The sequence below is a fragment of the Dendrobates tinctorius genome, unplaced genomic scaffold (assembly GCF_039654945.1).
Source record: "Dendrobates tinctorius isolate UK_male_01 unplaced genomic scaffold, ASM3965494v1 ptg000143l, whole genome shotgun sequence".
NCBI lineage: Eukaryota > Metazoa > Chordata > Amphibia > Anura > Dendrobatidae > Dendrobates > Dendrobates tinctorius.
Window position 1 is genome coordinate 10504520 of NW_027361810.1, and position 27434 is coordinate 10531953.

The 27434-nt window shown below is 46.7% G+C and overlaps 1 protein-coding gene across 1 annotated transcript; it reads right to left on the reverse strand.

Annotated features, from left to right (window-relative positions):
• Positions 1 to 216: 216 nt before the first annotated feature.
• ABCB6 (ATP binding cassette subfamily B member 6 (LAN blood group)) lies at positions 217 to 24906 on the reverse strand. Its single transcript, XM_073545439.1, has 20 exons — positions 24531 to 24906; positions 15890 to 16430; positions 15392 to 15529; positions 11758 to 11941; positions 11129 to 11221; positions 10139 to 10331; positions 9935 to 10056; positions 8369 to 8478; positions 6675 to 6740; positions 6318 to 6443; positions 6161 to 6237; positions 5710 to 5773; positions 5056 to 5141; positions 4770 to 4827; positions 4107 to 4211; positions 3861 to 4035; positions 3536 to 3648; positions 3237 to 3331; positions 2110 to 2178; positions 217 to 1578 (listed from the first exon to the last, which is right to left on the reverse strand). The coding sequence occupies exons 2-20, from the start codon at positions 16406 to 16408 to the stop codon at positions 1422 to 1424; spliced, it is 2550 nt and encodes an 849-aa protein (XP_073401540.1). The 5' UTR covers positions 16409 to 16430; positions 24531 to 24906; the 3' UTR covers positions 217 to 1421.
• Positions 24907 to 27434: the final 2528 nt, after the last annotated feature.

Here is a 27434-nt window from a genome sequence, read left to right on the forward strand (position 1 = left end):
ACCTAGGATTAGCTCCACACCTCTCAGATGAGCAGTTGTCAGCGACCACAGTGCCCGTGAGAGTTGTCACCCAGCAAACCAATCCGAGCTGCAGCTGCTGCTTTCTGGCTTTCCAAGTGTCATGAATCAGCGAGCCCTGGATGAACAGCTGTAATGACCCCCGCCTGTAGAGCCGAGCGCTGCCGTATATAACGCATCAGACCAGAGAGACGAAACTCAGGAATATTCTTTTTTATTCTATATCATACAGTCCACCATTGTGTCCACTGAATAAATATTCATTCCCCTCCTCCGCTGAGCAATCACCCGACCTGCATCATCATACAAAACATCAATTAAAAAAAGCGGAGGAGGCTCTATAAAGAAATCTAAACCTGAGGTCACGGGAGACGCTTCCGGATCCACGCGAGCGTGTACGAGGTATCATGTAGGTGGAGACCCCTTTATACCGGCTGCAATGCACCATGGGAAGATTGAGTGCTGGTGACAAACGAGTCCCATGCTGCCGTCTATCGAGGGAAACCAGGAGCATTCATGGAGAGCAGGTCGCCCTAAATACACATTTTCTCTTATGTCTATGGCAGCCGGAGACTGTATGCCTCTATGTGTCATCAATATCAGATCGGAGGGGGTCTGACACTCAGCGCTCTCCCCCAACCAGCTGTAATCAGGGCCATCAGCGGCAGGTGTGAACTGCATGGAGAGGAAACGGCACAGCGCCACGCAGTGGCTGTTTATGGGTACTGCAGCTCAGCTCTTACTGAAGTGAGTGTAATTGGAGCTGCAGTACTGGCAGCAGCCACTACACGGTGCACGGCGCTGTGCTGCCCCGCCTCTGCAGAATTTTCATTCGGCCACCAGAAGATGATAACAGTTGATGATTGGGGGGTCCGGGTGTCTGACCCCCCACGACCTTAGATAGTAATGACTGAGGATAAAGCATCAATATATAAAGCAGCAAGCACCTCCTGTAATGTCAGCTTTGGTGGCAGTGCAATTTAAGTCTTCTGCAGCCACTAAAGGGTCACGAGAAGTTTATAAAAGTTTGTGAAAGTGGAGCATTATAAGAGAAATGTGAGATAGTAGTGATCGCGGGGGACACAGTTTCCTGCCATTGCTCGACAGTCTCTACTGGCAGCTGCCCTCGGACAGAAGCGGCTGATAACAGCAGACAATAGATTACATTCAACTGTGCAAAATAAAAAAAAACAACTGGATTTCGGTTTAGTGTCGTATGTTGGCCGTAGCCTGAGCGAATCCCCCATACACGTTACTTCTTTGGAAGAGATTTTCTCGGGGGTCTATATTCTGCCCCCAGCAATCAGATGGCGGCCAGAGATGTGATCGGTCCTGAATGTTGAGGAGGGAAAATTATGGTGTAGCGGCCCCGGCCTGGGGCTCTGACCGGGGGTCTCTGGGGTCTAATGAGGCTTCCTCAGCGCTGGTTTAGGCTGCTGTAGCTTCTCGGAAGCGCGGTCCTTTCTCTCGGACTCCGAGTCCGACGACGACTCGCTGCCGCTCTGCTGTTTCTGCCACATTCCCGCGTAGACGCCGCCCTTGGCGAGCAGCTCGTCGTGCCTGGAAGGAGAATTGTAAAGTAAATGCTACAACCATAGGGATGTGAATACTTTTGCAACCATTTTTAATTTGTTCCAATACATTCGCGCAAAGTTATGATTTAAAAAAATAAATCTCTTTCCGTTCTGTGTAAACAGCTCTTATGCCCGAAAAGTCACCGACTAATAATAAACCCTCTGTGCAGTATTCTCTCCAGAAAGGTTAGGTGAATGGTCATGTGACCACGGGATCACGCCGAAAACACAGGGTCTGTTCGTAGTCTCGGAGACACTTAGGTCAGCAAAGGAGCTGTAAACACAAAATGGCACTAGCTCAACATTATCTAAACAGTTGCTTTATTTAATTTTTAAGCCGATTTGAAGGAATTATAAAATGGTTGCAAAAGTCTACATACCCTGTTATCACTAGTGGCTGCTTTCAGTGAGCGCACATTTAGTGATCACTTTTTATGGTCGCATTCTGGACGATTACAGGCAGGCATATGGGGGCCAAGACGCGGCCACAAGCCCCCGACAGACCGAGCGCACTTACCGTCCCCTCTCTACGATCTGCCCTTCCTTCAGCACCAGGATCTGGTCTGCGCTGATCACAGTGGAAAGTCTGGAAATGAGATTTTTAATTAGGAGAGAAACGTCTTAAACTAATATATAAAGTGCGCTACTCAAGAATTAAAGGGGTCGCCGGGACGTATCTGAAGACCCATCAGGTACCAGGGTCTGACGATATAGGCCATCAATGTCACATTGGTAGTGGTCTGACGCCCGGCACCTCCACCAATCAGCTGTTCTCAGCCGCGGCTGCATGAACCCAGAACAGCGCCATACAATGTGTAGTGGTCATTCTTGGTACTGCAATTTGGTAGGAGCTGAGGGTTGATTTAATGAAGCACTTTTACCATTTTTTTTACCTTAGCATTTTCTGTACTTTTTTTTTTAGCTACGTTTACATCACATTTATCTTGTCTACTTTTGTGAGGGGGTATATATATAACATTTTGATCACTTCATACTTTTGTGTTTTTTGGGAGGAGGGGGGAAATGGATGGGCAGAAAAAGCAAACTGTTTTTTCCTTGTGATGGGGTTCACCATACAGGATAAATGATGTGTAAAGGATTTGGCCCAGGCCTCTATGGGTGCGGAAATGCCAATTATACATGGTTTATTTTTCATGTTTTTTTCTTAGGAATAAAAGGGTTTCGGTGAAAGAGGGGGAAAAAAAAAATTAAAATCCTTTAACTTTTTTTTTTCACATTTTTTTAACCCCACCAGGGGCCGACTGCTAGAATACATTTCTCCACTACAGTATTGCGATATATTATGTCTCCATCACGGCCTGATGGGATCACGTTCTTGGCCTATTAAGCAAACTATTGGGGGGCCGATGGGGGTGATAGACTGAGCCCTGGTCATGTGTCAACCACTTAAGGTGCCACGACCAGCAACACTCGGGCTCGGAGTTGATGCCGTTTGCAGCTGGGTGTCCTCTATATATTACAGCCGACACTCAATGCAGGTGGCACGGGCGCAGCAACGTCATAGCACCGCGTGGTGATGCCACATACTATTAAAGTGTACGGCCAGTAATGGTGAAAGTCTTCAGGACGAGTGCAGTCCCCCCCGAGACCCCACACGTGAAGTCTCTTCTTGCAAGCTCTTACCTATGGGCGACCACTATTGTCGTCCGGTTAGCGCAGACTTTGGCTAACGACGCTTGGATGTTGCGCTCAGTTTCCGTGTCCAGGGCAGAAGTGGCCTGAGAAGAGCAAACCGGGAACATCAGAGTCCAGCTATATCCTAGCTGCCATATTCTTATGTATGGGACGGTATAAATAGCAATTTGCTAATATATGATTCCCACTGATCCATTAGTGGAGGAAGGAAAACCGCTCAGAAAGCAATTCCTCAATGCAAGAAGAAAATGCAGAGCACGGCGTCGGTGTGAAACGCTCAGCTTTACCTCGTCCAGCAGGATGATCTGTGGCGCTTTCAGGATGGTCCGGGCGATGGCGACTCGCTGCTTCTCTCCGCCGCTCAGCTTTAGCCCACGTTCCCCGACTTGTGTGTCGTAACCTGCAGATGGGGAAGGATTCTGTAAACTTATAATCTCACTCTGGGATAAACTTCCAGCAAACTCGACTGCCAATAAATGTGACGATGCAGGTCATCTCCGGAGGGGACGCAGGATCAGCGGCTCGCAGATATACGAGGGGCTCATCTAGTGCGGACCCTGATCTGCTCCATCAGGAATCGGTCTCGCTGGATTCAAGTAGTCGATCACTCACCATCGCGGAAAGTACGGATCCGCTCGTGGATATCAGCCGCCATGGCCGCCTCCTCCACCTCCTCGTCCGTAGCCGTGACTCGCCCATAGCGGATATTGTTGCGGATGGTGTCATTAAACAGCACAGTGTCCTGGGGGACCACGCCGATATGGGAGCGCAGAGACGCCTGCAACACCTGGAAGACGTATGTGTGAGGGTGGATATATGGATGGATATGGGGCAGACGTACTGACGCTTTGCTCTTACCGTAGAGATGTCTTGCCCGTCAATTCGGATGCTGCCGCCTTTGACATCGTAGAAACGGAAGAGCAGCCGTATGATGGTGCTTTTTCCAGAGCCGGATGGTCCCACCTAGTGATGGTGACACGGGGTTAGGTGCCATTCTCCATTATACTGATAGACTCATCTAATCCTGCTGCGTTGTGCATTAAAGGGATTGTCCAGTTTAGAAAACCCATTTTCACAACCTATTCAGGAACTTGCATCTAGAAGAAGTGGGGTCCACTGCTCAGGATGAGCGGAGATCAGTCACAGCGAGCGTCCGTCGCTCCGGAGGACCCGTACTGTCCCACATCACACAGACAACCCACTGATGTACATGTGCACTGTGTAATGCTTCATTTCTCCTGTGGGGGTGCTGAAGGGAAACTCTCAGGTTCCCCAGCAGATTACAGCTAATCACTGGAAACACCTTGCGCTCAGATTTGAGCAGAAAGGACCTGTGGACATGCAGGGTTTTATAGAAAGCGGAGAACCCTTTAATACAGGGGAATTACAGAGGGAAACACTGCTAGATATTAATGATTTTTTATACTAAATAATGAATGTCCTGATCCAGCCAGATGTAATTGGTGTATTGACTATTATTAAGCGGGGTAAAGAACACCATGTAATAAACGAGCAGCTCACCAGTGCGACTGTCTGTCCTGGCATCACAGTGAACGAGATGTCGCGCAGAATCTCCCTCCTTCAGTATAAAGAACAATGGAGATTAATGATTGTTATATAAGAAAGTAAAGATCCCAATAGTCCGCCACCGACACCAGTAACTCTTACTGGTCCAGCAAGAAAAAAACCAAAATCCATAGAAGCAGTGCGCCGCCAGGATCAGATGCAGACGTCATTCTCCAGCTTGATGGAATTACCGGCAGCAATTACACGGATTATACGGCATAAACAGAGGAGACCTCCGTACCCGTCTGTGTAGCTGAAATGGATATTCTCAAACTCAATCTTTCCAACACGGAATCTCAGCGCCGGGGCGTTCACCGGATCCTTCACCTGCAGACGAGGAATAGAGCAGAAAGTGACAAAAAGAAGCCGAAGGTCTTGGACGTCATCACTAATTACTTATCTACAGGATATGGCCCCTATTGCCTGGACCCTCTCCCATCTCCAGAATGGGGTCCAATGATCCCACCCCGGGGGGTGATTGCAAATCATGTCTAATATTGCGGGCTCTATAGCGATCCGTATAATATGAACATATAGAAATAAATATCTGATTTGGATTATAAGAGGAACAGAGAACACAACCCAAACTGACACGGCGAGAAAAGACAGAGAATCCGTTTTAAAGAGTTTTCCCGTTTTATAAAATTTCTGCAACTTCTAATAAACTTTGCCTTTTTATTTTCTCGTCATTGTCAGAATCTCAGCCGTGAATTCACACGATCCTGTCCACACCATGAGGCAGAATATCCTTCCTGACATAATATTTTACACAGTTTGGGGCTTGTTACAATTGTATCCAGTCTGGACAATCCTCTGCGTGCTGAACACTTGGGGTGCAGATGTGAACAGAGCCCGAAGGACCCACCCTGGTCACGCTGATCGGGGGTCCCCTTACCTCTTGGTCTTCGCTGAACAGCTCAAACATGTTCTCCATGTCAATGAAAGAATTCTGGATCATCCTGATGAAATATATGAAATTTACAACTTTATTTTAATTAAACAGGAAAATTTTTGTGGATTCTAAAAAAAAACTAAAGAAAGGAAAAACAGGAAATCACAATCAGAACATTTGAACTCCAACCGCCCCTATCAACAATAGTCGTACTCGACCACAACCCAAATTACAGCACACATAGGAATATAAAGTCCAAAACACCCACATGTCATTTTACTCCTTTGTCAGGACAACTACCCAGCGTACAGTCCAGACAACAACTTTATTTTATTTAGCTGCATTGACTGTTAGAATCTTCAATCTCTTGTTTCAGAGGCTACTGCTCTATCCACCATGCTTTATACTGTAGCTCTGTACACGCTCATATACCAGGGCTTGAAGCCTCACCTACCTGTAGTACGTGCCGAACCAGTTCAGAGGAGTGTAGAGCTGGATGATGTAAGTTCCAAACAAGACATAGTCACCGACCTGTGCGGGCGAGAGGGCAACATCAGCGGGGTCCAGCTCTGCCGGATACACTGAACGCAGCTCAATATGACACCACTTACCTTAAACTTGTTCTCCGTGACAAAGTAGGCGCAGAGCAGTGACCCGGCCAGCAGCCCAAGCCCGATGATCAGGTTCTGGGTCTGATTGAGAAAGGCGAGCGTCGCGTTAACCTTCCACTCCGACACCTGCAAGGATGAAAAATAACCAAACACTGTAAAGAGTCTTTAATCTCACAACCAATAATCCAGAAATTCTGATATTCCAGCAACACTTATGTAGGACACAAGATTGTGAAATAATCTGGACTAAAACTGGAGACGGAGCAGAATTAAAGAGCGAGGCTCCTGAAATAAAGCAAAGCGAGCGCTGAAATTTTGATATTTCAGCACCAGATTACAGGGATAGCTCTGCCTTACCTGGTATTTCACTATTGCGTCGTTGAATCTGTTTACTTCGTAGGACTCAGCGTTGTAGTACTTCACCTGGGAGAGAAGACGGAGGCGTCACATCACATGGTCACTTTACAGTGAGTAACATAGATCTCAGCCGCGAGCGGCCACAAATCAAAGCATCAGCCGCAGAGACAAGACAGAGTAGCGGGAAGGATTGGACATAGAGCGTAGGAGAGGCCGCAGAGTGGAGGATTGGCCCCAGAGCGATCAGCCCCAGAGACAAAACAGAGCAGTGGGGAGGATGGGCCCCAAAGCAGAGGATGGGCCACACAGACAAGACAGAGCAGTACGGAGGGTGGGCCACAGAGCGGTGGATGGGCCGCAGACACAAGACAGAGCAGAAGGGAGGATGGGCCACAGAGCGGATAAATGGCCGCAGAGTGGAGGATGGGCCCCAAAGCGATCAGCCCCAGAGACAAAACAGAGCAGCGGGGAGGATGGGCCCCAGAGCAGAGGATGGGCCCCAGAGACATGACAGAGCAGCGGGGAAGATGGGCCACAGAGACACGACAGAGCAGCGGGGAGGATGGGCCACAGAGTGGAGGATGGCCCCAGAGCGATCGGCCCCAGATACAAAACAGAGCAGTGGGGGGGATGGGCCCCAAAGCAGAGGATGGGCCGCAGAGACAAGACAGAGCATTACGGAGGGTGGGCCACAGAGCGGTGGATGGGCCACAGAGCGGATAAATGGCCGCAGAGTGGAGGATGGGCCCCAAAGCGATCAGCCCCAGAGACAAAACAGAGCAGCGAGGAGGATGGGCCCCAGAGCAGAGGATGGGCCGCACAGACAAGACAGAGCAGTACGGAGGGTGGGCCACAAAGCGGTGGATGGGCCGCAGACACAAGACAGAGCAGAAGGGAGGATGGGCCACAGAGCGGAGAAATGGCCGCAGAGTGGAGGATGGGCTCCAAAGCGATCAGCCCCAGAGACAAAACAGAGCAGCGAGGAGGATGGGCCCCAGAGCAGAGGATGGGCCGCACAGACAAGACAGAGCAGTACGGAGGGTGGGCCACAAAGCGGTGGATGGGCCGCAGACACAAGACAGAGCAGAAGGGAGGATGGGCCACAGAGCGGATAAATGGCCGCAGAGTGGAGGATGGGCTCCAAAGCGATCAGCCCTAGAGAAAAAGCAGAGCAGCGGGGAGGATGGGCCCCAGAGCAGAGGATGGGCCGCACAGACAAGACAGAGCAGTACGGAGGGTGGGCCACAAAGCGGTGGATGGGCCGCAGACACAAGACAGAGCAGAAGGGAGGATGGGCCACAGAGCGGATAAATGGCCGCAGAGTGGAGGATGGGCCCCAAAGCGATCAGCCCTAGAGAAAAAGCAGAGCAGCGGGGAGGATGGGCCCCAGAGACATGACAGAGCAGCGGGGAGGATGGGCCACAGAGTGGAGGATGGGCCACAGAGACACGACAGAGCAGCGGGGAGGATGGGTCACAGAGACACGACAGAGCAGCGGGGAGGATGGGCCACAGAGACACGACAGAGCAGCGGGGAGGATGGGCCGCAGAGCGGAGGATGGGCCGCAGAGCGGAGGATGGGCCGCAGAGCGGAGGATGGGCCGCAGAGCGGAGGATGGGCCGCAGAGACAAGACAGAGCCGAGCGGAGGATGGGCCGCAAAGACAAGACAGAGCAGCAGGGAGGAGGGGGTCACCGTTTCAAAGTTCAGCAAGGAGTCCACGGCCCGAGATTTGGCCTCATTGTCTCTGGTGTTCATGTCCCGCCGGTACTTAGTCCTCCATTCAGTGATGATGATGGTCAGGGCTGAAAACCGGGAAGAAGAAGATTAAGAAGCTACAAAATTTCCCGACTCCCATTGTCTATAACCTCCGAGTTCACAATCAGCCCCCATTGCCCAGGAATTTTGTTTCTAAGGCTACTTTCACACTAGCGTTTTTTTGCGCTGCGCAACGTGCGCAGTCCAAACGCATACAAAAAACGCATCAAGCGCTTTGCATGTGTTTGCTTATTTTATGCGCATGCATTTTAATCAGTTTGTAGCCATATTGAGTCTTAAAACGCATGCGATTTTAAACGTTGACGTGCGCATGTCCATGCGCACGTCAGCGTTCCCATAGACTGTAATGTGATTTTTTGTCGCATTCCGTGCGCACGCGTGTGCATGCGTTTTTTTTGAGACAGGTCGGACGGACCAAAAATGCAACAGGTTGCGTCCGGCGCGCCTGGGCGCACACCACAAAAAAACGCATGCGCATGAAAACGCATACGAACGCGTGCAAACGCTATACCATGCAACCCCATGTTAAATATAGGGGATCAGGACGCATGCGCATGTACGCGCATGATGAGCTGTGCTAAAAAACGCTAGTGTGAAACCAGCCTAAGACTCGCCGGCACAGCTGCCAAAGTTTTCTGAGTGAAATATTCCCGGCCTCTACATTTCAGAGACTAAACTTTCCAGCCCCATCACTTAATATTTATTCTCAGACTCTTGGCCCCCATTGCAGAAAGACCCTTAAGATGAAAGTTGTCTGACTTGTATGTGAATCTTACAGAGGAGGACAATGGTCAGAGCTGGACTTTTGCATGAAGTCATTCGGTGCTCGATACAAACCCTGTGACGGACGATTGTTCTGCCCCCGTACAGACTCCATATTATTGACAGCCACAATCTGCATTTTTTCAGATTTTTTAAGAACGCGAGATCAATTTTCTGAGACAGATTTCAATCAGATCAGCTCTCCGTTTCACACACCAATTTTGGTCCGATTGGACAGATGTCGCTACATATAAATGCAACCTAAGATTCCAAACTTTACCACCTAAAACATAAACATCCAGTCTCCAGTGTAGAAGATTTCGGGGGTCAAGAAATTTTTACTAGTGAATGAATGTAAATTAATGGTCTGAGAATCCCGGCCTCACTAAAAGGTTTCACCATCGAGGGAAAATTATTTTCAAATAAAGAAAAGATGAAAAGTAGGCAAACTTGCTTCACCGATGCCCCACTGGTGTCTCAAAACGGATACGTAGCGGGTCACCGCTGCAAACACTGACTGACTGCAGCGGTCACACATATCTGTGTTGTCAGGCGAATGCTACAGAAGGTGCAGACTGGAGATGGACCAGGGTAGAAGTGTTGGGGGATTGGTGCTGTCAAAATATTAATTTTCCTTGCTTTAAGCATAAGATTTTTATGGGTCCAAAATTCCCGGCCCCCATTACCGAATATCTTGGGGGCAATCTCCAAAATACTTACTCAGGTACAAGGTCATACAGACAAAAATGATGAGTCCAAACCAGGCGTTGAAGGAGGACGTGAAGTAGACGATGCCGATGAGAATATCCGCGATGGTGGGCAGGATGCTGAATACAATGTAACTGCAGAGAGACACATTCCCCCATCAATGACATGCGGCTCCAGCCACACGGCCCCCCCACAACCAAACTCCGGGGTCCTTACCTTAAGAGGCTATTGATGCTGCTGGTTCCTCTGTCCACGCTGCGCAACACTTCACCTGTTTTACGTCCGAGATGCCACCGCAGAGACAGGGCGTGCAGGTGGGCGAACAGGCGGATCTGCACCTCGCGGTTTGTGAACTGCTGCACTCGGATCCACAAGAAGGTGCGCAGGTTACTGACAAAACCTGTCGCTCCTACAGGAAGGAAGGAGGGGAAAAAAAAAAAAATCAGTGGCCAAAAACCTGAGCAAGTCCAAAAGTGAAGGGGCCAAGTATATGTTCATTTTGTTGTCTGGTGTCTGGCCTGAGATCTGAACTCGGACAGGAAAAATTTTAGGGTCATTGTTGGAGTTTGATCGACTTTAGAGACTCGGTCTGAAATCTAAATTATTTTCAGGGGTCTGAAACCTGATTAAAAATAATTTAGACACCAGTCCCCAAAAATGAGTGCTCTGGTCTAGGATTGAATTTATTTTACGGTTCTGATTCTTTTCTGGGGTTTGGCTCGGAGACTCTTCCAGGGTCGGATCAATGTTAGGGGGCTGAATACTTTAATAATTTGGTCTGGAATTAACTTTATTTTGGCGTCCTGGTCCGGGGGGTAAATTTTTTTGCCTGCCCCTCCGCCCGGGGCATCCGACATTGCCCGGGGCATCCGACATTGCCCGGCCCTCCGCCCGGGGCATCCGACATTGCCCGGCCCTCCGCCCGGGGCATCCGACATTGCCCGGCCCTCCGCCCGGGGCATCCGACATTGCCCGGCCCTCCGCCCGGGGCATCCGACATTGCCCGGCCCTCCGCCCGGGGCATCCGACATTGCCCGGCCCTCCGCCCGGGGCATCCGACATTGCCCGGCCCTCCGCCCGGGGCATCCGACATTGCCCGGCCCTCCGCCCGGGGCATCCGACATTGCCCGCCACTCCGCATCGGACATTACCCGCCCCTCCGCCCGGGGCATCGGACACTACCCGGCCCTCCGCATCGGATATTACCTGCCCCTCCGCCCTGAAGCAGCTTCAGCAGGACATAGATGCAGACGGTGAACGCCAGTGCGTGCCACGCCGAGCCGTCCGTCATCTGGTCCACTGTTACAAGAGACAGAACACACTTACATCACACAGCCGGAAACTTCTGCAAATTACTAACACACCTTGGCATTTCTTTAATCCTCTTACAACAGTTTTCTGGCATAAGATTGGTGCATATTGGTGGCGGCGCCATATATGTGAAATGATTAGCAACTTTTTTCCGACGCTCACTGCACTTCTTATAAAAGTTGGTGAAGCAGAGCAAATGTAGGTGCAAATCTGCGCCAGCCTTTATTAAGAAGCCTGCGCCCGGGAATTTTCCAATGCAAATCCTAAGATATTCCACTTTTTCTCACCATTTTCTACATCTTTACTTACCATCAGCAAATGAAAATAGTATTTACATACCAAGGCTGAAAACTGCTCCTGATAATGTGCAGCTCACACAGGTGCAGAGCTCGTTACAGTGTATCAGAGACACAATCAGGACCGGTTTTCGGTCTCTGAATGGAAGCAATGAATGTTGGCATTCACTGACAGAGAGCAGAGATCCTGAGCGGAGAGATCAGAGAGGAGCAATGACGGCATCTCACCTATAGTCTTGTAGTATATAGGGACAAAGACATTGATGACTCGTTCTAGCCCCATCAGCGCCATGCAGAAGAGAACCACAAGTTGCAGCAGAATGTTCCCTCGAGGCCACATGTACTGTACGACGAGACGGATCTTCTTCCAGAAATCCTGCCACGTGGATGCATTTGGGTTTCTCAAGAGCGGCTGATAAAAGAGAACAGTAGCAGATGAGACCAGAAATTGTGACCGTGGTTTGCAACCGACATTGCTGCAGCCGTCATAAAACCACAAGACCCAGCATGCCCGCAGTGACCCCGTCCCAACCTCTGTAATGGGGCAGCTTGATGGCCACCAACCTGTGATGACTACTCGGCCCACACCATGACTGATCTGCCCACTGAAAAAGTGACTTCTACTAATCTCCCATCATGTGGAGTCTATATCCACCTCCTGTCTCCCCACATTCACAGGTCCTGCCCTCCATGCTTTACACTGCAGTCCTGTTCGTTCTTCAGTTCAGCTAATTATAGCTGCAAGCACATAAAATCCGCAGCACAACCAGCCAATAATCTATGACCACCGCCATCGGAAATGTCTGCAGGTTTTTGTGCTGCAAAACGACAGAAACAGCATGATAACCCAGCGGACGCAAGGTCAATAAAATGCATCGGGCCACAGATGTAACAGGCGCATCCAGCAGAAATGGACGTCCAACATGAAGAGAAACCAGAAATCCAATGTGAACGCAGCCTGAGAAAATGATAATCAGGGAGCGGCCACACACGTAGCAGAGGCGAGTTTGTAATGTTGCACATCATGACACGAAAGAAAGATAACGCTGGGGGAGAACAATGCGCAGAATCAATAACTCCGCTCTTACACACACACACAAAAGAAACTCTTGTGCCCTGGTATCAAGGCCACTGGAGAGCAACTCCAGAAAAACACCGCCACTCACCATGATCCATTGCCAGGTACAAATATATGTATATATCTCTATAGAGTAGGAGAAGTATTATAGTAAAAAAGAGAATTATCGTATTATAGTAGTTATATTCTAGTACATAGGGGCAGTATTATAGTAGTTATATTCTTGTACATAGGGGGCAGTATTATAGTAGTTATATTCTTGTACATAGGGGGCAGTATTATAGTAGTTATATTCTTGTACATAGGGGGCAGTATTATAGTAGTTATATTCTTGTACATAGGGGCAGTATTATAGTAGTTATATTCTTGTACATAGGTGCAGTATTATAGTAGTTATATTCTTGTACATAGAAGCAGTATTATAGTAGTTATATTCTTGTACATAGGGGCAGTATTATAGTAGTTATATTCTTGTATATAGGGGCAGTATTATAGTAGTTATATTCTTGTACATAGGGGCAGTATTATAGTAGTTATATTCTTGTACATAGAAGCAGTATTATAGTAGTTATATTCTTGTACATAGGGGCAGTATTATAGTAGTTATATTCTTGTACATAGGGGCAGTATTATAGTAGTTATATTCTTGTACATAGGGGCAGTATTATAGTAGTTATATTCTTGTACATAGGGACAGTATTATAGTAGTTATATTCTTGTACATAGGAGCAGTATTATAGTAGTTATATTCTTGTACATAGGGGCAGTATTATAGTAGTTATATTCTTGTACATAGAAGCAGTATTATAGTAGTTATATTCTTGTACATAGGGGCAGTATTATAGTAGTTATATTCTTGTATATAGGGGCAGTATTATAGTAGTTATATTCTTGTACATAGGGGCAGTATTATAGTAGTTATATTCTTGTACATAGAAGCAGTATTATAGTAGTTATATTCTTGTACATAGGGGCAGTATTATAGTAGTTATATTCTTGTACATAGGGGCAGTATTATAGTAGTTATATTCTTGTACATAGGGACAGTATTATAGTAGTTATATTCTTGTACATAGGGGGCAGTATTATAGTAGTTATATTCTTGTACATAGGGGCAGTATTATAGTAGTTATATTCTAGTACATACCGTAGGGGCAGTATTATAGTAGTTATATTCTTGTACATAGGGGCAGTATTATAGTAGTTATATTCTTGTACATAGGGGCAGTATTATAGTAGTTATATTCTAGTACATAGGGGCAGTATTATAGTAGATATATTCTTGTACATAGGGGCAGTATTATAGTAGTTATATTCTTGTACATAGGGGCAGTATTATAGTAGTTATATTCTTGTACATAGGGGCAGTATTATAGTAGTTATATTCTTGTATATAGGAGCAGTATTATAGTAGTTATATTCTTGATATAGGGGGCAGTATTATAGTAGTTATATTCTTGTACATAGGGGCAGTATTATAGTAGTTATATTCTTGTACATAGGAGCAGTATTATAGTGGTTATATTCTTGTACATAGGAGCAGTATTATAGTAGTTATATTCTTGATATAGGGGGCAGTATTATAGTAGTTATATTCTTGTACATAGGGGCAGTATTATAGTAGATATATTCTTGTACATAGGAGCGGTATTATAGTAGTTATATTCTTGTACATAGGGGCAGTATTATAGTAGTTATATTCTTGTACATAGGAGCAGTATTATAGTAGTTATATTCTTGTACATAGGAGCAGTATTATAGTAGATATATTCTTGTACATAGGAGCAGTATTATAGTAGTTATATTCTTGTACATAGGGGCAGAATTATAGTAGTTATATTCTTGTACATAGGAGCAGTATTATAGTAGTTATATTCTTGTATATAGGGGCAGTATTATAGTAGTTATATTCTTGTACATGGGGCAGTATTATAGTAGTTATATTCTTGTGAATAGGGGCAGTATTATAGCAGTTATATTCTTGTACATAGGAGCAGTATTAGGCTGTGTGCACACGCTGCGGATTTTGCTGCGGTTCCGCAGCGGTTTTGGCCGCTGCGGACCCGCAGCAGTTTCTGCTGCGGTGTACAGTACAATGATTCCCTATGGGAATCAAAAACCGCAGTGCAGACGGTGCGGAATTTTCCGCGCGGATTATCTGCGGTTTTCAATCCGCAGAAAGAATTGACATGTCAATTCTTTCTGCGGATTCTCCTGCGGTTTGCCATCTCCTCCATTGAGGAGATGAAAAACCGCAGGGCAAAACCGCAGAGCAATCCGCAGGTCTTTTGACCTGCGGTTTCACCTGCGGATTGTACAAAATCCGCGCGGATGAATCCGCACCTTTTCCGCAGCGTGTGCACACAGCCTTATAGTAGTTATATTCTTGTACATAGGGGCAGTATTATAGTAAAAAAGAGAATTATAGTATTATAGTAGTTATATTCTTGTACATAGGGGCACTATTATAGTAGTTATATTCTTGTACATAGGGGGCAGTATTATAGTAGTTATATTCTTGTACATAGGGGGCAATATTATAGTAGTTATATTCTTGTACATAGGAGGCAGTATTATAGTAGTTATATTCTTGTACATAGGGGGCAATATTATAGTAGTTATATTCTTGTACATAGGAGGCAGTATTATAGTAGTTATATTCTTGTATATAGGGGCAGTATTATAGTAGTTATATTCTTGTACATAGGGGGCGGCATTATAGTAGTTTTATTTCCTCTCTTTCAATTATTAAATATTCAGTGATATAATATTGTCCTCTCTCACCTGTGTGTTCTCAATATCTCTCTCATCTTCATTGATAAGGATAACATATGGCTTAGGTGGCCGCCCTGGGGCCATAAAACCCAGCATGAAGAGGAACAACGTGCAGAGGTATCGTAGCGTCCACAGACCAAACTGCACCTGTAAATGAAAACAATGTCAGTTTCTCCATTAATCTGAGCCGCAGCACCCAGGAGCGGACACTACACAGTGTGTGGCGCTGTGATGACCAAGCGTGATATGGCGGTACCAGGTGTGGATTGAGCTGTGGAGGCGCCGGGTGATGGACCTCCGCTAATCTGATATCCTGAAGATAGGTTATCAGTCTCAGTACTGGAATACCCCGTTAATGTACTCCTATGGACAGTGGCAGTTGTATTGCGAATGCTGATGTAGCAGTTACATTACAATACTCTGCAGCCGTGGCCCAAGGTCCTGTGAGGAGAACGACATCAGTCTCATATCTATAAGTAATGTATCTCTAGAGGTTGCAGGGCTCACCTTCTGAGGCACGTTGTTCATCGACGTCCACCACCAGTGCGGACTCATCCACGATATAAATGCCAAGTTCTCTGCAGCAAAGGCCAGAGCCCAAAACAGAAGAAGCACCACCCCGTGGCCCCTGCTCCGCTCCCGCTCCAGGGCCCGAGTCCGCTCTAAATGAAGCAGCCAGATGCTGAAGCCCCACGCCCCTGCGGACAGGCAGCCATGTGCTATCATGTATCCATACAGGACCTCCGTGCCCGCCGCCTGCCAGATCAGCCCTCCCAGGGCCTGGCATATCAGCACAATAGTCAGTGCCAGCTGCAGGCGGTAAAGACGGGACTTGGGGACATACTTGGGCTCCATTGTCCGGCTATGCTTGGCATAAAAGACAGACTGCAAGGTCCCCAGAAGAAAAGAGAAGCTGAGAAGAACGGACGGGACCAAGGTGAAGTAAAAACAAGGAGACAGTCCATGGTCCATCCAGGCCCGGGACACGCTGCCATTGTGCTCACAGTAACTTCCTAGCGCTGTCATTCTTCCAACAGCAGTCAAATGCCTAGAAAACACAAATACCATTACTTAGTTATGTTAAAGTGACTGTTCTGGATTTGCACAAAAAGAAACGTTTATTTCTTGCACAATGAAAATTCCTGCAACTTTCCATTATACCTTGTGCATTATATCCTCACCAATTTCAAGAACTCTTCTTGCTATCAGTGGGAGAAAAGCATTCGTGTTTTGATAGAGGACTTTATCCCAAACGCGCGTCAGGGTGTGCACCACACTCACCTCTCTTGACCATCCAGGTAATCTTCCTCACATTGGAACCTTTTTATCTCCACATGGCTAAACAAATAAATGTGTTTGTGGTTTTACTTTTCTAAGAATTGATTTTTATCTATTTTGTTTGGACATTGCATTCGGTATTTTCATCTTTGTCTGCCTTCTGTCAGATGTACGATATATATTGTCAGTATTGCCCTACATACACCTCCAGTGTAAGGAGATATAGAATACGGCTGGCAAACTCACCTGCTTCCTCCCATCCTAAAGAAATAATATACAGCACAATATAAAATCATAGAATGTTAGAAATGGACGGGACCTCCGGGGTCATCGTATCCAACCCCCTGCTCAATGCAGGAGTCGCTAAACCATCTCAGACAAATGTCTGTCCAGCCTCTGAAGACTTCCATTGAATGAGAACTCACCATCTCTCGTGGCCACCTGTTCCACTCATTGATCACCCTCACTGTCAAAAAGTATTTTCTAATATCTAATCTGTATCTTCTCCCTTTCAGTTTCATTCCATTGCTTCTCGTGTTTCCATGTGCAAATAAGAATAATGATGATCCCTCTACACTGTGACAGCCCTTCAGATATTGGTAGACAGCTATTAAGCCTCCTGTTAGCTTTATTTTTTGCAGCTAAACATTCCCAGATCCTTTAACTGTTAATTGTAGGACATGCTTTGCAGTACACTCACCAACCAGATCGCTCTTCTCTGAACTTGCTCCAGTTTTCCAATGTCTTTTTTAAAATGTGGTGCCTAGACCTGGACACAGTATTCCAGATGAGGCCCGACCAAGGAGGAGTAGAGGGGGATATTACTGCACGTGATCTAGATTCTATGTTTCTCTTAATACATCCTAGAACTGTGTTTGCCTTTTTTGCTGCTGCATCACACTGTTGACTCATGTGCAATCTGTGATCTATCAGTATGCCCAAGTCTTTTTCACACGTGCTGCTGCTTAGTTCTATTCCTCTCATTCTGTAGATGTAATTTTCTTTTTCTTGCCCAGATGTAGAATCTTGCATTTCTCCCTGTTAAATACCGTTCTATTAGTCGCTGCCCATTGTTCAAGATTATCTAGATCCTTCTGAATCTTTTCTCTGTCTTCTCTAGTGTTAGCTATCCCTCCTAGTTTTGCATCGTCTGCAAATTTGACTAGTTTACCTTCAGTTCCCTTATCTAGATCATTTACAAAAATGTTGAACAACACTGGAGGACATAGCCTTCTGGTGTACTATGTAACCTTAAGGCTATGTGCACACGTCCAGCATTCCATGCCGCGGGAAATACGCAAGAAATCTTCATTTATAATTCCCGCGTATTTCCCACGGAAAAACTAGCATTTTGCAAGCGTAATTAGCTTGCAGAATGCTAGCGTTTTCCAAAGCGATCTGTAACATCGCTTGGAAAACTGATTGACAGGTTGGTCACACTTGTCAAATATATGGTCAAAATATGACAATTTTTTATTTTAAGTCTATTTTTAACAGGGATATGGTATGAATCTCCTCTCCTCCAGACCGTGGGTACCATCCGCAAATTTTCTGCTTACTTTTTGCATGGTAGGCACAGCCACATGCGGAAAGTAAGCGGAACAATGCATTCCTATGTGTGCGGATTTTCCCGTGATTCTGCACAGAGAATGAACATGCTGCGTATTTTTCCACGCTGCAATTCCGCCGCGGAAAAATACGCAGTATTAGCACAGCATGTGCGGAATGCCATAGGATTGCACGGGATGCTTTTTTTTTTTGCGTTTTGGCGGCAAAATCGCGCGTTTAAAAACGCCACGAAAATGCAAAAAAAAAAAAAAAAAAAAACGCTACGTGTACACACAGCCTAACAGTGGTAGGCCATGCTCAGAAGATCCCACCCCTTGCTCCAGCGGTGTCTGCCTGATTGGAAGAGACGACATCCTGACCACCAGTCATCTGAACCTCTAGGCAGTCATTGTGGGTGATCCCGGTGTGATCTTTTCCACTCCAGCAGAAACAGATTGCTCCAGCACTGCTGCTCTGACGGCTGATTCTGGGGAAGGATATGTTTTTTTTTTTCTTCTATAACCATGTCTGCCCTCCCCTGCAGGCCGGTCCCACACATCCGATATTCACGGTTGGAGTACAGACTGCGATGTCTAAACCGGCTGCGAGGCACGTGACAACAGGCATGTACTCTAGAGACTATGGCGTTCAGGTCAGGAGACCCCTGGCAGGTCCGGACATGGCGGTCTGTGTGAGCATCACTTCTGTAGGAACCATTAAGTGGACTGTAATGGCGAGTACATGGATTGACCAGACAGGATAGCTTATTTTCTATTTCGTGTTTGCTTTTTCTCCCCATGAATGATAACAGGAGCGCGCTCCCTCCAGGAGGATGCGTTTTGTGACCGGTCATGATGAGGTCAGGATTTTTCCCGGACGGAGGCGGGACGCAATATGGACATCACTATGTGAATACAGCTGCACGTCACGGTTGTGTAATGTTATCACTGTGTGACCTCTTTTTCTCCGAGCCGGTTTAGCAAGTGGGAACTCACCAAAGGATCGTGTGTCTGTATGTGATCCCAAAAAAATCTTGCCACAGATATTACAAAACTACTACCGAACATTGCGTCCGTGCCAACTCCTCCATTACTATACGTGCAGCCAAACCCCCCGATGTGGCACAGAGACCGGCTTGTGTATGAACTGTAGGCGTATACAGCAGCTTTACACGGAGGCAGCCGCAGTATGGCAGCCTTTATAGACCCAAGAAACAGTCACTAATGTAATGAAAAAAATGTTAAGTTAAATAAGCAAATCAATTCCCATGACCACGTCATTATTCCGTGGCTGCCTGATGGGAGCCCTGCCAACCTCTCTGTACCTGCCGGCATCTCCGGTTCATCTCACAGAGGTTGTGCCGAGCCTGCAAACCAGAAGAGGAGCCGGAGGACTCCCGCAGGCAGGAGGAGGATCGCAGCGCTCCCACCTGGCGGTCACGCAACAATGACATGAACGCTGCTCCAGGGTTCTGCAAGTGTATGTGACGAGTGTCACCGGAATCCTGCGCACAAGTGATAATGGAGGTAAATTTACACGAAAAACAAATGGAAGCCTAGATAAACCAATATGGGGCAGGACAACTATACAACGTCCCATACACACCTGAAAAAAGGGGTAACTGAAAGGAAGAACCGAACCCGGACTGTAACAATCAGATGTCTGCCGATAGATTCTGGACTACATGAAAAATATTGGGACGATTCCGCAGTGACAGCAGCTTAATCACAAAACAGTTTTTTTTTTATTGGCAGAATATTTGTCTACTGTCATGATCTCAGTGCGGGTTTGACTCGCACACGTGGGGTTAATGTCTGGAACCAGTGCTGATGACTGGCATTTCTGGGGTTAAAGGTTGTGATCCCGGTGCAGGCTTACCTGCACACCTGGGGCTGTGATTGTGGCCTCTCCCTGGTTCTGGGGGAGGCTTCTTATAGCCTCAGAACGCTCCCATCCCTGTCAGTTATACTTTCGCCCTTGGCATTGTGTGGTGACCCCTGAGTGTGTTTGTGCTGTGTTGTGGTTACTTGATTCTCTGTGTCCGACTCGGTCTGTTCTCTGGATATTGCTTTGGATTCTGCTTGGTACCTTCTATGTCTGTCTGGTTTTGACTTCTGCTTGGCCCCGACTATCCGTTCTGTCTCATCCCTGGTACTTTACTGATATCTCTGTGTACGACCTCCGTTTTGCCTGACTCTGAGTATTTCTGTATAGTGTCCTGCCATCTCTGAAAGCAGGACGCTAAGCCCCGCCCCCTTGCAGTCACATGACCGTAGGTCCTGTGACTGCTTGCTAAACTTCAGCGTCCACAGGTCCTGTGTATCTGTACTTTCCAGCTGTACCTGACCCCGGGCCCCCCTACAGTGCGGGTGAGTCCCTGCTCAGCGGAGGCTGCACGCCGGCGCTGACAGGATCCTGACATCTACATTACAGAAGAAAAATGTACCAAACTCCGAAACAGCAGTAGAAGGGATCTTTAATGGATAGAGAGACAGTTATAAAGGATACAGACTACTCCTCAACCCGAAAACAAGACAAGCTACTATTCCCAGCGGCGTTACCTTCACTGAGGACCTGGAAGATAATGTGATGACATCGCTGGAAATAAGAAGAGAAAACTGACACTGATAATAATAATAATAATAATAATTTTTATTTATATAGCGCCAACATATTCCGCAGCACTTTACAATTAAGCGGGGACATGTACAGACAATAAATTCAATACAAGTTAAGACAATTCAAACAATGACATTAGGAGTGAGGTCCCTGCTCGCAAGCTTACAATCTACAAGGAAATGGGGGGACACAGTAGGTGAGAAATGCTTGTTAATTCAGGTCTGGCAATTATAATAGGGATTTTCATATAAAGCTGCATGATCCGGTCATCAGCCCGTGTGTTTAAGTGCAATAGACAAGTATCAAGTGCAGTTATCATGTGCATGAAGGGTGTGGAGACAGATGAATAGTAGGGTGCAGATTCAGAATAATATTTGGAAGGAGGGAACAGGGCAAAGTTAGCTTGCTGGGTAGTTGATGTGGTAGGCTTGTTTGAAGAGATGGGTTTTCAAAGCGCGCTTGAATAGGTCAGGGCTAGGTATCAGTCTGATCGTCTGGGGAAGTGCATTCCAGAGAGCTGGAGCAGCACGAGAGAAGTCTTGGAGACGGAGGTGCGAGGTTCGGATTACGGGGGATGTTAGTCTTAGGTCATTTGTAGAACGGAGGGCACGTGTAGGGCGATAGACAGAGATCACTGATCAGAAGATATCTGAATCACAGAATGTCAGAGTTGGATGGGACCTCCAGGGTCATCGTGTTCGACCCCCTGCTCAATGCAGGAGTCACAAAACCATCACAGACAGATGTCTGTCCAGATTCTGAAGACTTCCATTGAAGGAGAACTCACCACCACTCATGGCCGCCTGTTCCACTCATTGATCACCCTCACTGTCAAAAAAGTTTTCTAATATCTAATCTGTATCTTCTCCCTTTCATCCCATTCCTTCTCATGTTTCCATGTGCAAATGAGAATACCGATGATCCCTCTACACTGTGACAGCCCTTCAGATATTTGTAGATAGCTATTAAGTCTCCTCTTAACCTTTTTTTTTTTTTTTGCAGCTAAACATTTCCAGATCCTTTAACCGTTCCTCGTAAAACATAGTTTGCAGTCCGCTCACCATCCTGGTCGCTCTTCTCTGATCTTGCTCCAGTTTGTTCATGTCTTTTTTTTTTTTTTTTTTTAAAAAACAGAACTGGACCCAGTATTCCTGATGAGGCCTGACCAAGGAGAAGTAGAGGGGGATAATTACTTCACGTGATCTAGACTGTGTGCTTCTCTTACTACATCCCAGAACTGTCTTTGCCTTTTTGCTGCTGCATCACACTGTTGACTCATGTTCAGTCTGTGATCTATTAGTATACCCAAGTTTTTTTCACATGTGCTGTTGCTTAGCTCTATTAAACCAATGGCGAAAGTCATTGCCAGCCCAAAAACTACAAGTGAGCAGATACAACTGGACCCAGATACAGAAGTGAAGCATTCAATAAGAGAAAGCAAAGGTAAACCACCTGTAGGTCTCTCACAAGAGGAAAAGAAAGCACAGCCAGTGTATATCAACCCAAATCTTGGGAAACATATCAGCTCTCACAAAGAGAGGCCTATAAATGGATAAAGGCTGCAGAGAAAAAAAAAAAAAAAAAAATGAACTCCAGGAATGACAACCAAGGACATCCAGCACTGGCACAGATGCAAAGAGTTAACCCCAGACTGATGTCAATTTCCATCAATGAAAGATCTATGGACTCACAGTAGCGCCCAACTGAGGAGATGTATGCAGAGAGACGTTCTGCGCTGATGAACAGATTGGGCCCAATGGATGGAGCTTTATAGAACAGCTGCAGGGTTATGCTGTGGAGGGGCTAGGTTAACCTGGCAGCAGATGGCAGCCCTCACACTTTGTTGATACGTGCGCGTAGTTCCTCTCTAGACTGCACTGTTGACTTCTTTGGTTTCGTTTCTTCGCTCTATCCTCCAAGTCGGCGATAAAGTAGTTAAAAAGATTTTTTCACTTAAAAAAAAAAAAAAAAACTGGACGCCAAAAGATAGTACTCATGTTAAGTTACAAAATCAGATAGTACTCACCCTCTCCGGGTCCAGTGACGGCTCTCCACTGCTGGTTCTGTCCTAGTGATTGGCTGCAGCGGTGAAGTCATGTCGACAACACACATCAGCCAATCACAGAAGAAGCGTCACAGCGCGGGTGCTGGACCCGGGGAGGGTGGGTGCTGGACCCGGGGAGGGTGGGTCCTGTTTGTTACTTTACTTTTATCATTTGGGGATGACTTGGTTGATTTATGTCCGGAGTGAATAGTTCATTTTCCCACAATGTCGGAGCGCTGAGAGACTCTGCCGACATCTACGACTGATCGTTACACAGCAGAAGGCAGACGACCCATCACTATGGAGACGAGGATACTGAGGCCTAGCGCACACACACAAGCCTGACTGGATTACGTGCCACCACACACAGGAGGGACAACATTTACCATCGCAGAGGTGGCAGGCGCGGCACAGATTACAGTCACATTCGCATTTTCAGCCGGTTGTTATGGGGTCGAGGCTGCACTCCATCCATTAGGCCGAGTTCACGCTGACCCTTCTTTACCTCGCTCTGACATCCGCTATTCTCGGATGTACACCTTTACGGTCCGTGGGGCTGGACACACACGCGTTCGACTTTATATCCGCGATTCTACCACAATCACACAGCGCACCATTACCACGGAGCCCGGACACGAAAAAGTCACACTATTGCCGTCTTTAAATTGCAAGTGACGGCCCCAAGTCACAGACAGTGGCAGCATGCTGGACGACCACTCCACGAGTCACATCATCGATAAAGGGACACAGAAAACATGGAAGTCGTTCATTATTCCTGATTTACACTGGACACACGAGCGTCCCCGGGGCAGCGATGTCTTACGCTGCGCCATTATATAGTTTCATGGGTTTTTTTTTTTTCTTTCTAAGAACAGATGCGGACGTGACAACAACAATGGGTAACCTAGCAACACACTAATACAATGCATCCAACCCCAAAAAAACATTCTGGGAATGCGCTGCGCACAGCCCCCGGCGCACACGTACCGTCCCTTTAAGAGACATACCTTGTATAATAATTAACATTGCTGTCCTTGTCTCTATCACCTGCAGTCTATCAGGCTGCCTGGATGTCAGTGGTCTCTTCTGTAATAGCAAAGTGGTCTCAGGGAGACAGTCTCACATGGTCAGATATTCCTACTCTCTCTGTGTCGTGCAGCAGTCTCTGAGCTCATTCCTCTTGGTATCTGTTATGATCTATGTGATTATTGTTATGCTGTAATGTCTATTGTCTGGACAAATCCCCTCTGAAATGTAAAGTGCTGCGGAATATGTCGGCGCTATAAAAATAAAATTTATTATTATTATTAGCTGGGTCTGTCTCTAGCTGTCTATTTGCATGCAGCAGTCTATGAGCTGGGGTCTGTCTCTAGCTGTCTATTTGCATGCAGCAGTCTATGAGCTGGGGTCTGTCTCTAGCTGTCTATTTGCATGCAGCAGTCTATGAGCTGGGTCTGTCTCTAGCTATTTGCATGCAGCAGTCTCTGAACTGGGTCTGTCTCTAGCTGTCTATTTGCATGCAGCAGTCTCTGAACTGGGTCTGTCTCTAGCTGTCTATTTGCATGCAGCAGTCTCTGAACTGGGTCTGTCTCTAGCTGTCTATTTGCATGCAGCAGTCTCTGAGCTGGTTCTGTCTCTCTGCTTAAAGCAGTCTCTTACCTGAACCTTCTTTTCGATGCACAGCAGTGTCATTCAGGCTTCAGTCTCTTGCTGTACTTAGGGCACCAGTTTTATCCTGTGACTCTCTCCGATCTCTGTCTCTGGCAGTCTCTCTGTTCACATGCTGCAGTCTCTCAGCCTGTCCCAGTCTCCATGCATCCAGCAGTGTTCATGAATCGCCTGTCTGCAGTGCATGCCCGTGCCCCGTCCTCCCTGCTGTCTCGGTGACCCCAGCTCTGGGTCTGTCTCACTGTCTCATTGCCCTGCACAGAGCGCATGTCCTCCTGCAGCTGGCAGCCGCCCCTGGGTCCCAGCGCCCGCCATGTTGCCTGTGACTCAGCAGGAGCCTCTGTGTACAGTGACTCAGCTTCTGCAGGTGCACAGTGCGATCAATCACTGCCCCCTGTCATCCCGAGCCAGCACTAGGCACATGTAGCAGAAAATTTCTGATAGAAAACCTGACTCCCTTCCCAGAAACCGCGCTGTTTTTTGCGCTTTTTTTCGCGCGCGTCTTAAAAACGCATTGAACTAGCCAGAAACACGGAAAAATCCACAAAATTAATGAGCATGCTGCGTTTTTTACCGCGATGCGGTTTTTTCGCGGTAAAAAAAAAGCATCAATGTGCACAAAAGTGCAAAATACATAGAAATAAATGGGAAGCTTATTTTTAGAGGTTTTATAGCGGTTTTATAGGGAAAACCGCTAAAAAAACGCTGTGTGTGAACCCAGCCTAAGGCTGGGTTCACAGTAACGGAACTCTCGCGGAAATTACTGCAAGAATTCCGGAATTCCATTCCGCGGGAAAATCGCATTTTAAATTCCCGCGATTTTCCCGTGGAAAAACTAGCGATTTGCAAGCGTAATTAGCTTCCAGAATTGCTAGCGTTTTCCAAGCGGTCTGGAGCATCGCTTGGAGAACTGATTGACATAGTGTTTGACGAGTGTGACCAACTTTTTACTATTGAGGCTGGCTATGCGGCATCAATAGTAAAAGATAGAATGCAAAAAATAATAATAATAAAAAAAATATTGTTATTCTCACCTTCCGGCGTCTCGCGCAGCCTTCCCGCCTCTCTCCACGCTCCCGGCCCCAGTAATCCTTTGCGACAATTACCGCGATCGCGACGTCTCGCGGTCATTCGTGATGACGTCGCGCGAATGACCGCGAGACTTCGCGATCCCGCGAGAACGGACGTCATCGCTCGCAAAGGCTTACTGGGACCGGGAGCGTGGAGAGAGGCGGGAAGGCTGCGCGGGACGTCGGAAGATAATAACAATATTTTTTATTTTAAATTCTATTTTTTTACAGGGATATGGTACTCACAGACCGGAGGACAGTCTCCTCTCCTCCGTACCGTGGGTACCATCCGCAAATGTTCTGCTTACTTTTCGCATGGTGTGCACAGCCATATGCGGAAAGTAAGCAGAACAATGCATTCCTATGGGTGCGGGATCGCCGCGATTCCGCGAAATTAATGAGCATGTTGCGTTTTTTACCGCGAAGCGATTCCGCCACGGTAAAAACCGCAGCATTAGCACAGCATTGTGGAATCCCATAGGAATGCATGGGATGCTTATTTTTCGCGGCAAAATCGCGCGGTTAAAACCACCGCGGAAATGCGAAAAAAACGCCACGTGTGAACTCAGCCTGAGTGTAACCAGCCAATGTCATGTCCTACAGCCACTCAGCCAAATAATTATTCGAATCGAATTACTTTATGTACCAATTTCTCCCTTTGTTCTAAATCTCTGCATGCAATCATGTCCATCCCAGCACAAGGATGGGCTGCAGCGGTGACCATGGTGTTATTGCAAGGCCAGTCACTGTCTGCAGCGAGCGCTGCCCATGGGGACTCTGTTCGTATAATACAATGCACTACTGCTGTATTGTAGTATTTTTTTATTATAAACCTGTGATCCTGTACGATCCTGGTTCATGTCACAGGTGGGGGGAGCGATAGGCTGGCAATGGAAGCCCCTTTCCCCTGCTTAACCCCTTAGATGCTGCAGTCAGCATTTACCGCAGCATTTAAGCGGTTGGGATCAGAGTTGTCTCTGATCCTGGCCAATAAAGCAGAGTGCCAGCTGAATAATTTCAAATCGGTGTAAAATCCACTTGACATCCAACTCCCAGTGATTTTTATAGAATTTTCTTTTTCAAGTAAAGTGGAATTTTTGCTTTCAATTCGCAATGGAGAGATGATATCACTGAGCTGTCACTTCTTGACGGATTTTAGTATGGAAGCTAAAATCCACGTCTAAGGACTCTTTCATATATCAGTTTTTTTTTGGAGTCCCCAGTGTAACCACTTAGATGTTACAGTTTCTATCGACCACAGCAGCTAAGGGGGTTACTCTGCCAAGATTGTAGTTCTCTGGCCTTGTGCTCATTGCTGTTGCTTTACAGGAAGAGGTTAATGGTTACAGTTTTGTGGATGAAATACTGAATTCTGAGGTCATTAATAATCAATATGAATGTGGAAAATCTCATATCGGCACCATTTTTGGTCACCTCAGATCAGAGGAAACACGTCCTACTGCGGGACCCTGACGCCGCCATCTTGACTGGGCTTTATAGGGGATCATTTGTTTCGCTATACGCTGCAATACTAAAATATTGCAAAACATGCAGCAAGCAATCAAAGATTCACAGGTCCCACTGCCCCAGGGGGTGAAAATAAATGCACAAAAAGTAGTAAAAAATAAAAATATTTTACATTACGGCCCATCTTTCCCTTTTCCCAGGCCAAAAATACATAATAAAGATTGTAAAAAGTAGACGTATTTGGTATCGCCACATCCGTGAAAAGCCTGATCAACAAAAATCTAAAATGACAGTAAACGTCAGGAGGGAAAAGGGAAAGTGCAAAAGTAAAAAATGAGCTCCGATAGGGAAAGGATGA